This window comes from Dunckerocampus dactyliophorus, chromosome 2 (genome assembly GCF_027744805.1).
Source record: "Dunckerocampus dactyliophorus isolate RoL2022-P2 chromosome 2, RoL_Ddac_1.1, whole genome shotgun sequence".
NCBI lineage: Eukaryota > Metazoa > Chordata > Actinopteri > Syngnathiformes > Syngnathidae > Dunckerocampus > Dunckerocampus dactyliophorus.
Genome location: NC_072820.1, coordinates 7,416,983 through 7,430,728, shown reverse-complemented (window position 1 = coordinate 7,430,728; position 13,746 = coordinate 7,416,983). Strand labels below are relative to the sequence as shown.

The following is a 13,746-nucleotide window of genomic DNA, read 5'->3' as shown; positions in this document are numbered from 1 at the left end:
ATCTGTTTTTTATTATCTTTTTATTGTTGTCCATTTTTGGATTTATATTCATGTTTCTCTTCTTTGTCAATTTCAAGGTCAAAGCTGTGAGCATATGGAGTCAATCCAAGGAGATGAATGAGACCAAGTTGGAGCTGAGTCAGCCCTTCTCATCGTCACTTAGCCAAATGTGCCTTCACACGCGCTCACACAACTCAGAGAGAGAGCAGCGCAGCATCCAACAGGTGGTTCACACATTTTATCGTCATAAAGCATTCATCCACTAACCCAGATTCAACCGTCATGCTGATTGTGTAAAATGAAACACTCAATCATTCAAGAATCATGGCGACGTTTACTTTATAATGTTGATTTATATCTGCATCTTGACCAACTCTCATTTTGATATTCAAAACACCAGAAGCTATGCTTGTAATGCTATTGCAGTGAAAGAAAGGCATTTCAACAGGTAAAACAGGAGTGGTTTGCACACAATTTACTGTATCTTTATTTTGTCTTAACTCAGGCCCACCTGTCTTGGGTCAGTGGAATGCCCGTCAACATCTCCTTCAGCCTGAACAAACAATGGCAGCCCAACTCCAGCAGGGGGCAAGCTTGCGCTCTGTTGTCAACCCAAAAGGCAGGGAAGCAACAAATGATGACAAAGTCAACAGCATCCACCGTTAATGAGAGCCCAATATTTGTTGTACTTGTGTGTGAGTAGACGGCGGTGTCCCTTGTCAAAGGTTGTGTGTCTGTCAGCCAGAACGGAAACCTATACTCCCAAAATGCTGAGCTAAGATGGGACAACAGGAGTGTCAAGCAGGGCATGAAATATCAGGTACACACAATAAAGGCTTGGCTGAATGAAGAAAACATGTAATTATTGCACGTCAAATGATCGTGTGTGTGTGTTTGTTTCTTCAGAGAGGTGCACGAGGAATGCACAGCCTCCATCTGAATATCGACCTTGACCAAGTGTCCCCTGCACCCTGTCCCTCACATTCACTCTTAACTAAAATCCAAACCAACCTCGGAGATCGCTTTGAGTACACAGTATTGCTGGGCCTCTGCCCCCCACAACCTGTGAGTCTTCTTCCTGTGATTAAACTGCTTGGATAAAGGTTTCAAATATTTACGTATTCACAGCAGTTTTACTTAAAGAAGTTGATGAAGGCTTTAAGACAGGAGTCGGCAACTCGCGGCTCCGAAGTAGGGGAAATATCCGACTCACCACCAAGTCCGTGAATGCATCTCGACTGCGTTCTGAAGCTGAGTCTCCAAATCCCTAGTCCCTAGTCCCAGTCCCTACATTTGTTGCTCGTCGCTTTTGGGAAAATAAGTCACCAAGAGGGGATGGAAAGTTGCCAGATTTAGCGAGAAAATGACCAAGAATTCATAAAAATATCGGAGCATCTATTCTCTGAATTAAAAAATGAACAAGCTATGATTGAGAAAATGAAAGAATTCCTCTCTGCAAAGACAGTCAAGGACAGGACCAATAGAATGGTTATCGCTGACAATTCAGCACAGGCATAAACGCTATGGAGCAAACAACACTCATGCAAAAATGTGAACTCTGATGAGTTTTTTTATGTTAAAGTTGGCTACATTTTATTTTCAATATAAACCAATACAGGAACCGCTGAAAAAGTGTTTATATGATTTCAGAGTAGGCCTACCGGTACACATGCTCGCTGCACTTTACCAAATTCCTTTACTTCTTTCAACATATCTTTGTACAGCCGCGGCTTCAGTCTACCATGGTATTTAGAAAAATCCTGCTGCTTTGTGGTTGAATACAACTTATTATTAGTCGAAAATATGCATATTGAAGCAAATTTGATGTATTTTTGCCTTATTAAGCATTTTCAAGTGTAAAAATGGCTAAATTAACTAAAATACATATATAAGGCATTCGGAAAACACATTCATAGATTAGGTGAATGATCTGTAGTATTTTACACTGGTCACTAGGTGTCACTAATGTTACTGTAATGTTCAGTGAGGCCACCACCACCAGACTTGATCACCTGAACAAGAGACTTTTATGGCAGATTTGAATGATCTCACAACAGGCACAATGATCCTTGATAAAAATCCATCATAAAAACACGGGCTCCTGTTGCGGCTGTGAAGCACGGCAAGCTGAAACTCAACACCCGGACATCATTTCCTGTCCGCCATAATTTACAGTATGTCTTTAATGGCTTGTTTACTCTTTTTATGTCTACTATATTGGGTAATATGAGTGTAAAGTTGACTATAAGGGTCTTAGTTCATGTCTAGAGGTCTAAAATAATATTAAAACCCATATTTAGAAGACCGAAACAGGTTTTCTATGCTCTATCTATGAATCCTACTTTACTGAAATTAACTCAGTCAGGTCTGGAACCAATTCACCGTGATAAACAAGAGATTACTGTGCTTACTCCCAAGGGTTGTTTTTTTTTTACCAAACTAGACAAATCTATATCAACTTTTCTCTGGGCCCCAAAAAAAACCAGTGCACATGAAAAAGATGTTGCAGCTTCCTAAACCAACAAACAAATGTTCTACCATATTACTGGGCAGCCAACATTCATAAGCTTTTAAACTGGAATGACGAATTCACTAACAACTAAAAAGTCTGAGTCACATTGTGGTCATGGCTGTGTTGCCAGCTTTTTTCATCAGACTGTGATGTTAGCGCTAGCCCATTAGTCACTCCGTCGTTTAAGATTTGGTTGCAAATGATCAAACATTTTAATCTGCAAGGCTCCTCCATCTACCTTCCAGTGTCCTAAGACCTCAAATTCAAACCGTCTGTTATGGACTGTGCCTTTCAACTTTCGTATGATAGAGGCATAATATCTATAAAGGATCTTTACAACTTTCGTTCTCAAATCTTCCCCCGCAGACAATACTGGACAGCGGACACACTTGTTCTCGTTAACCCAAACCAGAGCGTGAATATCTCTCTCATCTGCAATGCTATGAAATCTATTATCTCAGTCTTCCCTCAGAAGACAAGGCAATCATTGGAAAGAGGATTTGGGGCATATCAAAGATGACCATTGGGACAGTATTTTGAAATGGATCCACAATTCTGTCCATGACATGGCCTGACTCAGTGCAAGTGCTTAAACATGATTTACTACACTAATCATACTTGTAGACTGTCCAAAATGTATCCCAATGTGGCTGACGCCTGTAGTGTATATATGCAAGCAGTCCTCTTCCAACCTCTAATACATGCTCTGGTCAGGTCTGAAACTAGTAGATTTCTGGTCTAAAATATTCCATACTCTTCAGCCTACAATGCTGTCATTGTCTTTTTTTATGCACTGTATTATACTGCATTGTTGTTGATGCGGTCTAGTTTACCTGATGTTGTGGCCAGTGAATATGTTAATATGTGATGCCGTCATGCAACTCTTTTCATCCGTCAGACTCTGTCGTGGTCGGGATGCAACAGACTGAACTCAGGAGAGGAGCTGTTTTACGCACAGTCTCGTCTGTCGGTGTCAGGGCGGGGGAACCTTTGCAGTCTCACGCTCGCCCTGACCAACTCATCAACTGCTCAGACCTCCAACGTGACTCTCTTTACTGAGGTACAGACAGGACTGGGCTTTTTAAAGGAAAACTGCACTTTTAAAAAAAAAATTTTGCCCATCATCCACAATCCTTATGTGAGACATGATCACGTATGTCTTTCTCTTTTCTGTGCGTTCTAAAGATATAAAACAGATAAAAAGAGACAGCACGTTACTGCACATAATGGGACACACCTATTAAAACACCTCCAAAAACCTCCAAGGTTTTATGGTTTTATATACATGCTGTAACCATGTCGTAACAGGTACATTCATGGTAACATGTAATACTTACAGTATTTTGTCGTATTTTGGTCATTTTAAGCATTACCGGAATTTCTTTCCTGGGCGCATTGATTTCACATAGCAACATAGAAGCAAACGCCTACACCTAAACATGTGAGCGTTGTTGGAGCTTTCAGAAGTACTTATAGGCAGAATAAGTGTTTCCCATGCATTCTCAGATGTGTCTTTTGAGCTGTTTTTGTATGTTTAGAAGGCACACAAAAGAGAAAGACGTGTGTGTTCATGTCTCACATAAGGATTGTGGATGATGGCCCAAATTCCCAAAAAACAGTCCAGTTTTCCTTTCAGGATGCTATTGTATTGCCCTTTCTGTTTTCCATATAGAACATAAGAAAGCCAATACTCTTCTAAAGACTGTAACTGTGCAAATGTATGTTTTTGCAATGTGTCACATGAGAAGCCAAGTCTGTGTGGGTACTTTCCATGACAAAACCAAATGCTCCGGGGCAGACTGTGAGGGTATCATAAGCATAAACATGTTGTATACTATATCAGTCTAGGATGGGGAACTGGACTGTGGAGGCGGGAGGCAGTGCTTTATCATGGCCTCGGGGGTCTGGTCTTCTTGTGCAAGCTAGACTGGACCACAGAGAGGAGATGTGGCTAAATAACACAATCGAGGGAAGATGTCTCCAGACTACAGCAGGTTATAAAAACGGTGAATATATATCAACATTTACAAAAATATCAGTTGCATTATGAAGTGTCTGGCGAGTATTTTTCATATTATGAGCAGGTTCTGGCCTGAGCGAAGACGTCTCTCTGGTGGCATGTCTGGCGACACATCACAGTTTGACGGTGGATGTGCAAAAAAGAGAAGGCAACGGCCACCCTGAAGCTTTGGCAAGTGTGTCTGCAGGAGCAGCCAATCACAGGCTGACACTGAAAGCAAGTGGCTGTCTGCAGACTCTTACTGCTGTGGAGGTGTCAATGCTACAGACATATTACACGTTTACTGCACACAGTACGTATAACCGCCATATGATTTGATACATTGAATTATTTTTGAAGGCACGGGTTCATGCTTTGAGCTCTCAGATCAGAAGCAAGCTGTTGGAGAGAATCAAGACCATAAACTATCTTCTTACCGAATTCAGACAACAGGTAACTCCACAGTTGTTACTGGTGTGATGTCACGATTCAACAGACGTATTTGAAAGAGCTGATTTTTAAGCATGTTCCTTGCGATCCTGTCAGTCCAGAGGCAGTGAGCTTCTGCAGGATCTAAGTGTGATGCCTCTGCATATCACCCAGCAAGCGGAGTTTCTGTTGGGGCACAGAGATGGGAGTTTGTTGGCTCTGTGGCACAGCAGCTCTTTCCGATACGTTGTAACCACCAGCTTGCCTCGCTTTCTCAACCTGCTGCAAGAGGCCTCGATGTTGGGACAGCTCGAGCTGAAGAGTAAGTGCAAAAACAACCAGCTCATGGATATACGGAGGAGAAAGATGAGTAAAATATTGCTCAATCTGACTTCCGACCTGCATGCCTCCGAATCCTGGAGTTATACAGGTCCTTCGAAACATCAAAGGCCGCAGCCCATCTTCTCTGCAACACGCACGATGCCCACACACATGAGACTGGATCCCCCAACCCAGCAGTTGAGAATTATCTAGACAAACAAAATTAAACAGGCTTCATGTTGAAATATAAAAGATTTAGTAATCAAAAGTGCAACAACATATTCAAACGGATAGAGATTTTTCACAAATGAGCATATTGTAACTCTCCAAACTGTCATGTCAGAGTGTAGGAACCCAAAAAGGTGAGGCCCGATGGAGGAAAGTTGTCTTATTTCTCCAAATGCAGGGCAAAAAAGGAGGTGAAGGAATAGTGAAGCCCATGGCATGAGAAAACAGGAGGCAAAAGGCAGATAGCGAATAAAAGCGAGGCGCAGGGCCCTCAAAAAAGGTGCAACAAAAGTCTACCGAGCACTCAGCAAAGGTGGCTGAGGAAAAGACGCCGGGAGACTAAACGAAATAGTCCAAGGAGAATAGGCAATAACAGCAAAAGCGATGTTTAAACTGGACACCAGGTCTGTGGGTAACAGCTACGAGGCGTGTGGCCTGTAACGAAAACGAACTCACAACGAAGGAAACAAAAGGCAGGCTTAACATTAATTAGCAACAGGTGCGTCTCCTGGCTCCGCCTTCTTGTCACCAACCTCAAGCAAGTCTGTAAGAAATAAAAACAGGGCGTAGGTAAATACTGTAGGTATAACGCCCTAAGGCCAAGAAAAGATGGCAACAAATAAGAAACCATCGTCCCGGACCTAACACAAATGCCTTTGCCTGGCTAGTGAATGTCATTCTTCACCCTGACAAAAAAGTAAAGTATTAAACATAGTTATTGTTTATACATATTGCAAAAAATGTCCTTAAATTATTTTTATTTTTTTATTTTTATGGGACTCCCTGTATATTTACTTGGCCCAAATGTTTTAACACCAATAATAGTACCATCAAAATGAAATACATTTGAAAGGGATCTGAAAATAGAGATTAATTTTATGTCAAATTGCTAAATTGACTTATGCTCATACTTCAGGCAGGTTCCTTCCTTTTTTACAGACGTAAATTGTCATTCTATAGGACTAATCCCCTCCACATGCCTTCACAGTGGTAAAATGAACGGAATCTTTTCTGTCTCACCTCATTTTTCAAACTATCATTTCCATCCAAGATCACTCACTGAAGATGTATGCGCTCCACCCGCAGGGCCCCTGGCCACTCTTGCAGGTGTATACCAGGATGTGAAAGGCCAGACGGTGGAGGCTCTGTGGAGGGACGCTGTTGTTTTGTGGACTGACAGGCTTCTGCGGGTCTGCCCTGCTCTGCTAGGGAGTCCTCAGCTGAGGCCTGTAGCTCAAGCCAGCATCTCTTCACTCAACCATGCCATGGATTTAGTAAGCCACCCCATTATTATTCATTGGCATGCGCAGCTCATTATATGATTTCATGTTTTGTATAGTGACTGATTTCATACACTGAGTGTATAGTTTTGTGCATAAATTAGGTTGGCCAATACACGTACCACTGGGTGGAAAGCAAGTTGGCGGGGGCTCTGTCTGGAGTCAGGAAGCAACTGGCCTCAGTCTACAAATTATCCCCCAGGTACTGCACATGAGATACATATGTGGGAATAGATTTATTAGATACTTCTTTAAGACTGCAAGTTAATTTAATTTCAATTTAAATGCCCCCCTGGGGACATGACTTTTTTAAATGGAATTGAAAAAAGAAGTCAATGAAGCGAGATACGGAACTGTGTTTATTTTTGGCCTGTGAATATTCTCATTCATCCAGGTCATTGTATTCTCAGGGCATTCAATTGATCGCAACTGGACTGTTCAGGTTCTCTTAGAAGACATCTCATCCGAGCGGGCTTCATCAGTCCACACTCAAAGACTAGCTGGGACACACACCAATAACACGAGATAGGAGAGCTCTTGCCTGAGAGCTCGGTGCAAGATCCAATTTATTTCTCCTATAATAGAGGAGGCAGGTCCAGGCAGGAATGTTTGGCTCTTTAGTGGTGTGAAATGACCATCGTTAGGATACAATGGAGTGGGGCCTCTGCCTCTGTGGTATCACCTTTGTTAGCATTCCGTTCAGATGTAATGATGGTCATGGACCCCCCTGAAAAGAGGATAAGTAGATTGGATCTTGCACCAAGCTGTCAGACTAGAGCTGTCCTATCTAGTCTGACTGGTGTATGTCTCACCTAGTTTTTATATGAGAGGCGAAACTTCTTCTAAGACAACCTGAACAGTCCAGTTGCAATGGATTGAATGCCGTGTGTTTATTATTAGATACAGTAAAGACATTCCCAGGCTTGTATAAAGGGTGGAGGGCTTATTGATTTGCTATGTTTTATTCATTTTATGGATTTTGCATGAACTTGAAGGTGGTCAAGAAGTGTACTCAGAAGAGCACAAAGGTACCTTTTAATAAAGATCAAATGGACTACTTAGCTATCCACGTCCTACATTTTAGCCTGTTGCAGGGCATATTTAGGATTCTTATCAAAAGCTTATCCGCTTTTTGCGAAAAAGAAGGTGTAACATGTTTGAAGTCATTTTTTGTAAACAGCAAGTGTTCGGTGGATGTATCTGTGCCGCTGCCTGCCCTCCGCTGGACACGTTTGACTGAAGTTGGTGTGGTGGGGATCCTTTTAGAGGAGTGGCTTCTAAGGCCCCTGCAAAGCCTCGCCTCCGTTAGACCCACGGCTGAACTTTATCGGCTCAAGAGGAAGATCATGGATAGTCCCTTCCTCCGTAAGAAAAACGTGTCATTCTTTTGAAAGCAGCTAACGAACCACTCGATCAGAATGATTTTATAATACGTATTCTTTCGTCTCCAAAAGACCAAGCTCTGCTGGTGGCGGATCAGTTTGTAGTGACGTTTGATGGTCATCTTTATGAACTACCAAGCTCCTGCCCGCTTCTACTGGCCCAAGACATCAGTGCTGACCCCACATTTACACTTCTGCTCAATACACACCCACACACGCTCCTCTTGATCAGGATGAATAACAGCACTGTCACCATTCAGCGCAATGGACAGGTAGATGCATGAATAACCAGCCGTCTACACATGTAGAACAGAGCGAATAAAACTGGTGTTTGTGTTACAGGTGAAAGTTGAATGCAACAACACAGTGACGCACACATGGCACGGTGTTGGTGGTGTAACTGTTCGAAGGGGATCACGCATTGTGCAGGTGTCCAGTCACAATGGTGTGTCGGTTTCATGTGACCTGAGACTCGAAGTGTGCAGCTTGACCCTCGATGGATGGTTTCATGGTAGGACAACGAAATACAGCCGTCCCTCGCCACCTTGCGGCTTTTTGTCAATATCTTAATTAATGAATCATGCTCTTTTGTGGTTGAGTATGGCCTATTGTTAGTCAAAAAACGCATATTGAAGCAAATTTTACACATTTTTTTCCTAAATTAAGTATTTTCAAGCATAACAATCTCTGAATGAACTAAAAAACAAATAAAAGGCATTCAGAAGACGCATTCAAAGACGCTGTGAATGATATGTATTCTACATGACCCGGGGGTTGGGGACCACTGCACTGGATTAAATGACCTGAGAATGCAATTACCTGGATGACTGAGAATATTCACGGGATTTATACCCGCTCCGTGTAGGTACACACTGTGTTCATCCGCTGTGTTCATCCTTGCAGCGTGTGTTCATCCGCTGCGCAAGGATTACTGTTGCAACATGACATCATCAATATGTTAAAACCAACCTGTCTCACGACGGTCTAATCCCAACTCACATTCCCTATTAGTGGGCGAACAATCCGACGCTTGTTGCATTCTGCTTCACAATGATACGAAGAGCCGACACCGACGTTGCTATGAACGCTTGGCCGCCACATGCCAGTCATCCCTGTTAACTAGTTCTCGAGCCAGTCGAACTACCTGTATTATGCAATACTATAAAAGTGAATTTTCAAATACAACAGTGTGTTCATGTGCACAGGCATGTCAACTGGTTTGCTGGGGACCAATGACAATGAAGCAGGAAATGACTCGCCTGTGCCTGATGGTTCCCAAGCTGGAAACATGAAGGAGTTTTTCTCCAGCTGGCAGGTAAGTCTGAATGACTTCTCTGTTACATAACTATGCATGACAAGAGCTTTGTTGGTACGGAATTTCTCAAACGCTGTTGCACCTTTGATAGATGAGCTCAGAGTGTGCAGCCTCGACACCCAAAGAGGAACATGTTTCCAACGCAGCCACAAGGGCTGTGACATGTGACTTTCTCTTCTCCTCTCTTGATTCGCCTCTGAGTTCCTGTTTCAGGGTGGTGAGTATGAAATCAGAGCTAACATGGTGATGAGCAAAAAGGGGAATGTCTGGTGGTGTTGACCCCCCGAGGAAGTGCAGGGCTCAGTGCCCTCTAATCGATTTGACGTGGATATGGTGAAAAGACAGGACATCCATCAAATAATCATTGAAATAATCAGTGGAAAGACTTGAAAATGGAGAAGAAATTTGTTTACATGCAGAGATAATTTATATTTTCAGATGTATTTGTTTGAAAACAAGCTTATTATTTGTGGTTGCATCAGACTTAGGAGTGGTTCAAATACAGTGGTTGCCTTATTTACTTACACGAGAGGGGCACAATCAAACCTTACCATTGTGAAGGCAGCACTGATATTTGCTCTTCCAATTCATTTGTGCCACCGCAACCACCAGTTGTGTAGTGTTTTTCAACATGGTACTGCATATGCATACAGTGGAACCTTGGTTAGCCTCATTCCAGAAGGTCAGACTGTAACCGAATCAAGCTGTCCTACAATAAGCAATGTAAATTCAATGAATCCATTCCAGAAAGCCACAAATGTCAACACAAAACACATTTTTACAGTTTTACAATTATAGTTTTACATGCAGAAAACAATTCTACATGCATATAAATGATGACTGAAAGGGATAAATTAACATTTAAGTTTACTTTTAATTTAAATTCAGTTCTTAAAATTGTATTTGATTACGCCTATATGACAATTAACTATGTTAAAATAATGACAATAAGCATTTGTCAATTGTCTTAAAGGTTGTTATATTGTTTTTAGGTTTTCAAATGAAAGGTATTTAACTGATTTTTACACATGCATGGCAATTAACGTCAGAAAGTGACCTAGTGCCTTTGTCTGTTGTTTTAAAAATGGCTTAAAAATTAAATTTGGCTATTGTATTGTTTTTACGTTTTAATATTAACAGTGGTTAACTTATTTTTACACTGGTATGAAAATTAGGTATGATTAAAAAATGACAGGAATCTTTTGTCATGGGCGGTCCAAAGTGTGGCCCGGGGGCCATATGCAGGCCATTTTTATTGGCCCGCGGCACTCTAAAAATAATAATAATACTAAAATAATGTTGAAAATAGAACAACAACGCACAATGTAAATAGATGAATGTGAAATGCTGACGCTAATAGCTAATAACAACACAATATGTTGTCAATTTGCATTTTTTTTTGCATTTTTACAAAATGTAAACATATATATATATAAAAATAACAAAGTGGACCGCACAGCCTGATTTTTCAGTATGCGGCCCTTGGTGGAAAAAATTTTGGACACCCCGATTTCATTTATTTTTTACACTTTTTACCCAATTAAGTAGGGGTGTCACAAGATGCCGCGAGATTAAAACTTGACAGGATTTCTTATTCAGAAAGAAAATTGTCTCGTGGGCACTCGGCCTGGGACAATAATTGCTTTATCCAAGTCTATAAAATGGCTCTCCAAACATTTGGAGAACACTAGTGAAATAAATTGATGATAATAACAAATAATGGAAGGTCAAAGCAGGTTTATACTTTTGACTTCTCATAAATTGCTAAACTTTCCAACATTATGGAGGATGCTTAATGTTAGCGTCTGTTTGTGTCATTTGGAAGAAAAACGTATGTTAAAAGTATCTCATTCTCACAGGTATGTGATGAGAATGAATTTATCTGAATTGCATTGAATTCAATATTGAATTTGAATTACAGGAAGTGGAGTATACACTTCCTGTAATTCAAATTCACTTCAACATCCTGTGGGCTAAAGTCAATTCAAATTCGTCCATTGAATTGAATTGAATTGAATTCTGAATTTTGCACAGGCTTGCTCTACATGTCTCTAATAATGGTAAAAACAACGACATTGGCTTTTTTGCCAATATCTGAAATGCCGATATTGTCCAACCCTCAATTTCCGATACTGATATGTAGGCCTAGCACTCTTAGTGCAGCAGCTCGCTGTATTTCCACGCACACTACAAGCAGCATGTACATAGTAATTCCGGGCCAAAATTAACATATTTCACACCATCAGATTTGAATGAAATTTCATCTGCAGATAGATATTAGTATTTATATCCTACATACCTTTTACCTTGTCTTGAAGCTCCGAGCCATGAGTTTGAAAGGCTTGAAGTTGGACTTAGGTGGTCGAGGTGGTGGTCGAGGTGGTCCAACACTTGGTATACGAAATTGAAGAGGAAGAAGTAATCTCGACAACATGTATACAAATGAAAATACACCTGATATCATATGAGAAAGCAGCATTTTCACGGACGTCTCCACGGACTCTCCTAATCCAGCGTGCACACACAGTGTCAGATTTTACCGTCGCTTACTTCCAGGAATTCGAACATTCCTGCTAGTGAGGATAAGCAGCAGGGAAATGGATGGATAGAATAGAAGGAGCGAGCTTGAGAGGCGGTTTGATGAGGTCATCATTTGCGCACCGGAAAATACGGAAGCCCATAGGCCTATATACAGCATTATGTTTATTATCGGCTTTCATTATAGGGAAAAAACTTGACATCGATATTGACTGATATTACATCTTTATGCCAATATTGGGTTCACCGATATTATCGGACATCCCTAGTAAAAAAAACATATTTAGAAAATCAGAAACAGGTTCTGTATGCTCTAACTACCAAAATATTCAGTTTATTAATATTGAATCCGTCGGCTCTGGAGCCAATTAACCACGATAAACGAGGGACTGACTTTGTGTAGTGAATACCCACACATTCGTGATTCAAAAAAGGCTGTTATTTCTGCAGATAACACATCTCATTCACCACTAATAATTTATAAATACAATATAATACGAGTAAAATGTACAGCACTGTTACAATTATTAGATTCAGATAAATGCAAGCTAAATGCTAAATGCACAGTCCAGTATAAGTGTAAAATGAAAAGGTACTCACTACCAATGAATGATAATGTAAGATGATGGATAGAACAGATGGAATCGGAGTCACGGTCTAGCATTTATCCTGGTTGTCAGCCTACCAAACCCTGCATATACTGTTTTATTTTTCTTTCAGTGCCCAAGTGGTTGTACTCTCCATGTATCTTCTCTTGCACTTTGGCATCTATTTATGAAAATATAGCTCTTTGTGACTGAGATTTGTTTGTCCGTGCCATCAGGTGGATCCCGGTCAGTTCTCCTTTTTATGCAAGTCAAGCTCCTCCGCAGCGCCTTGCCGATTAGCATCTGCTTTTGTTCATCTGTGCCAACGAAACTACATACCATTGGAAGTCCCTGTCCAGTGCTGTAAGTTAGGCATGTGTTTGATGAGATTCCTACTTAGCCCAAGCCTTGATTAACTTTCAGTCATCAATGTGAAGCAGATGTTTCATAGTTCTTCTTGTCGTCTTGTTTTTGTGTTAGTAAAAGGGTGAAGATGGCTGAATTTATGAGGAGTGGCAAGGAGAGATGACATGACTGATTCGCTCTCGCAGACTCTTCCTAGAACCGGCGGTTTGCTGCAGTACGTACTTACAAACTCACGTTAACTATGCAAATGCGTATACATGGACATGTTTTTCCTGTATACAGACAGATGCCGAGCCGTAATGTGAATAATCTGTTTATTGTTAATGACAAGATCTATTTTTTTTCTTCTATTGCACAATCAAGATGATCTGTGACTGACTCGTGTGCAAATTGATTAAATTCTGTAAATTTGACCTTTTTTTTTTTTTTTTCCTGCTTAATTTGCTCCCTGAAAAGTTGGGAATGTGATTGTGTATTTTGGACTTCTGTGACACACTCTGCGATCCAGACAGTGTTGCAACTCTCCAGCTCCTTCAGTTTGATGTATGAATAAAACACCCCAAAGTGGAAATGCTGAAGGACTGCAAGTGTGTTCAGCTTCACCTGAAAAATGAAATGATGGTGGTCACACGGGAGGAAAAGCTCAAATTAATATTGTATTCCTTTCACAATATTTATTACTGCATCGGACTGAGATGCGATTCTAATATTTTGGATGAGCTACATCCAAGGCCAGAGTATGAGAAACAAATATGTTGGACCTCAGTAGATTACCTCTGAAGTGTCCAG

General features: G+C 41.0%; 1 protein-coding gene across 1 annotated transcript in view; it reads left to right on the top strand.

Moving 5' to 3' along the window:
* The window catches only part of LOC129177877 (uncharacterized), a 48,122-nt gene extending 34,603 nt beyond the window's left edge, over window positions 1-13,519 (top strand). Inside the window, exons 58-75 of the mRNA XM_054769453.1 lie at window positions 78-224; window positions 506-619; window positions 704-820; window positions 907-1,065; window positions 3,411-3,572; window positions 4,356-4,518; window positions 4,597-4,784; window positions 4,872-4,964; window positions 5,058-5,262; window positions 6,576-6,763; window positions 6,874-6,971; window positions 7,950-8,134; window positions 8,224-8,423; window positions 8,494-8,662; window positions 9,357-9,466; window positions 9,558-9,683; window positions 12,828-12,954; window positions 13,072-13,519. Coding sequence (XP_054625428.1) covers window positions 78-224; window positions 506-619; window positions 704-820; window positions 907-1,065; window positions 3,411-3,572; window positions 4,356-4,518; window positions 4,597-4,784; window positions 4,872-4,964; window positions 5,058-5,262; window positions 6,576-6,763; window positions 6,874-6,971; window positions 7,950-8,134; window positions 8,224-8,423; window positions 8,494-8,662; window positions 9,357-9,466; window positions 9,558-9,683; window positions 12,828-12,954; window positions 13,072-13,082 — 2,562 coding nt within the window. The 3' untranslated portion in view covers window positions 13,083-13,519. The remainder of the gene's footprint in view (window positions 1-77; window positions 225-505; window positions 620-703; window positions 821-906; window positions 1,066-3,410; window positions 3,573-4,355; window positions 4,519-4,596; window positions 4,785-4,871; window positions 4,965-5,057; window positions 5,263-6,575; window positions 6,764-6,873; window positions 6,972-7,949; window positions 8,135-8,223; window positions 8,424-8,493; window positions 8,663-9,356; window positions 9,467-9,557; window positions 9,684-12,827; window positions 12,955-13,071) is intronic.
* The last annotated feature ends 227 nt before the right edge of the window (window positions 13,520-13,746 follow it).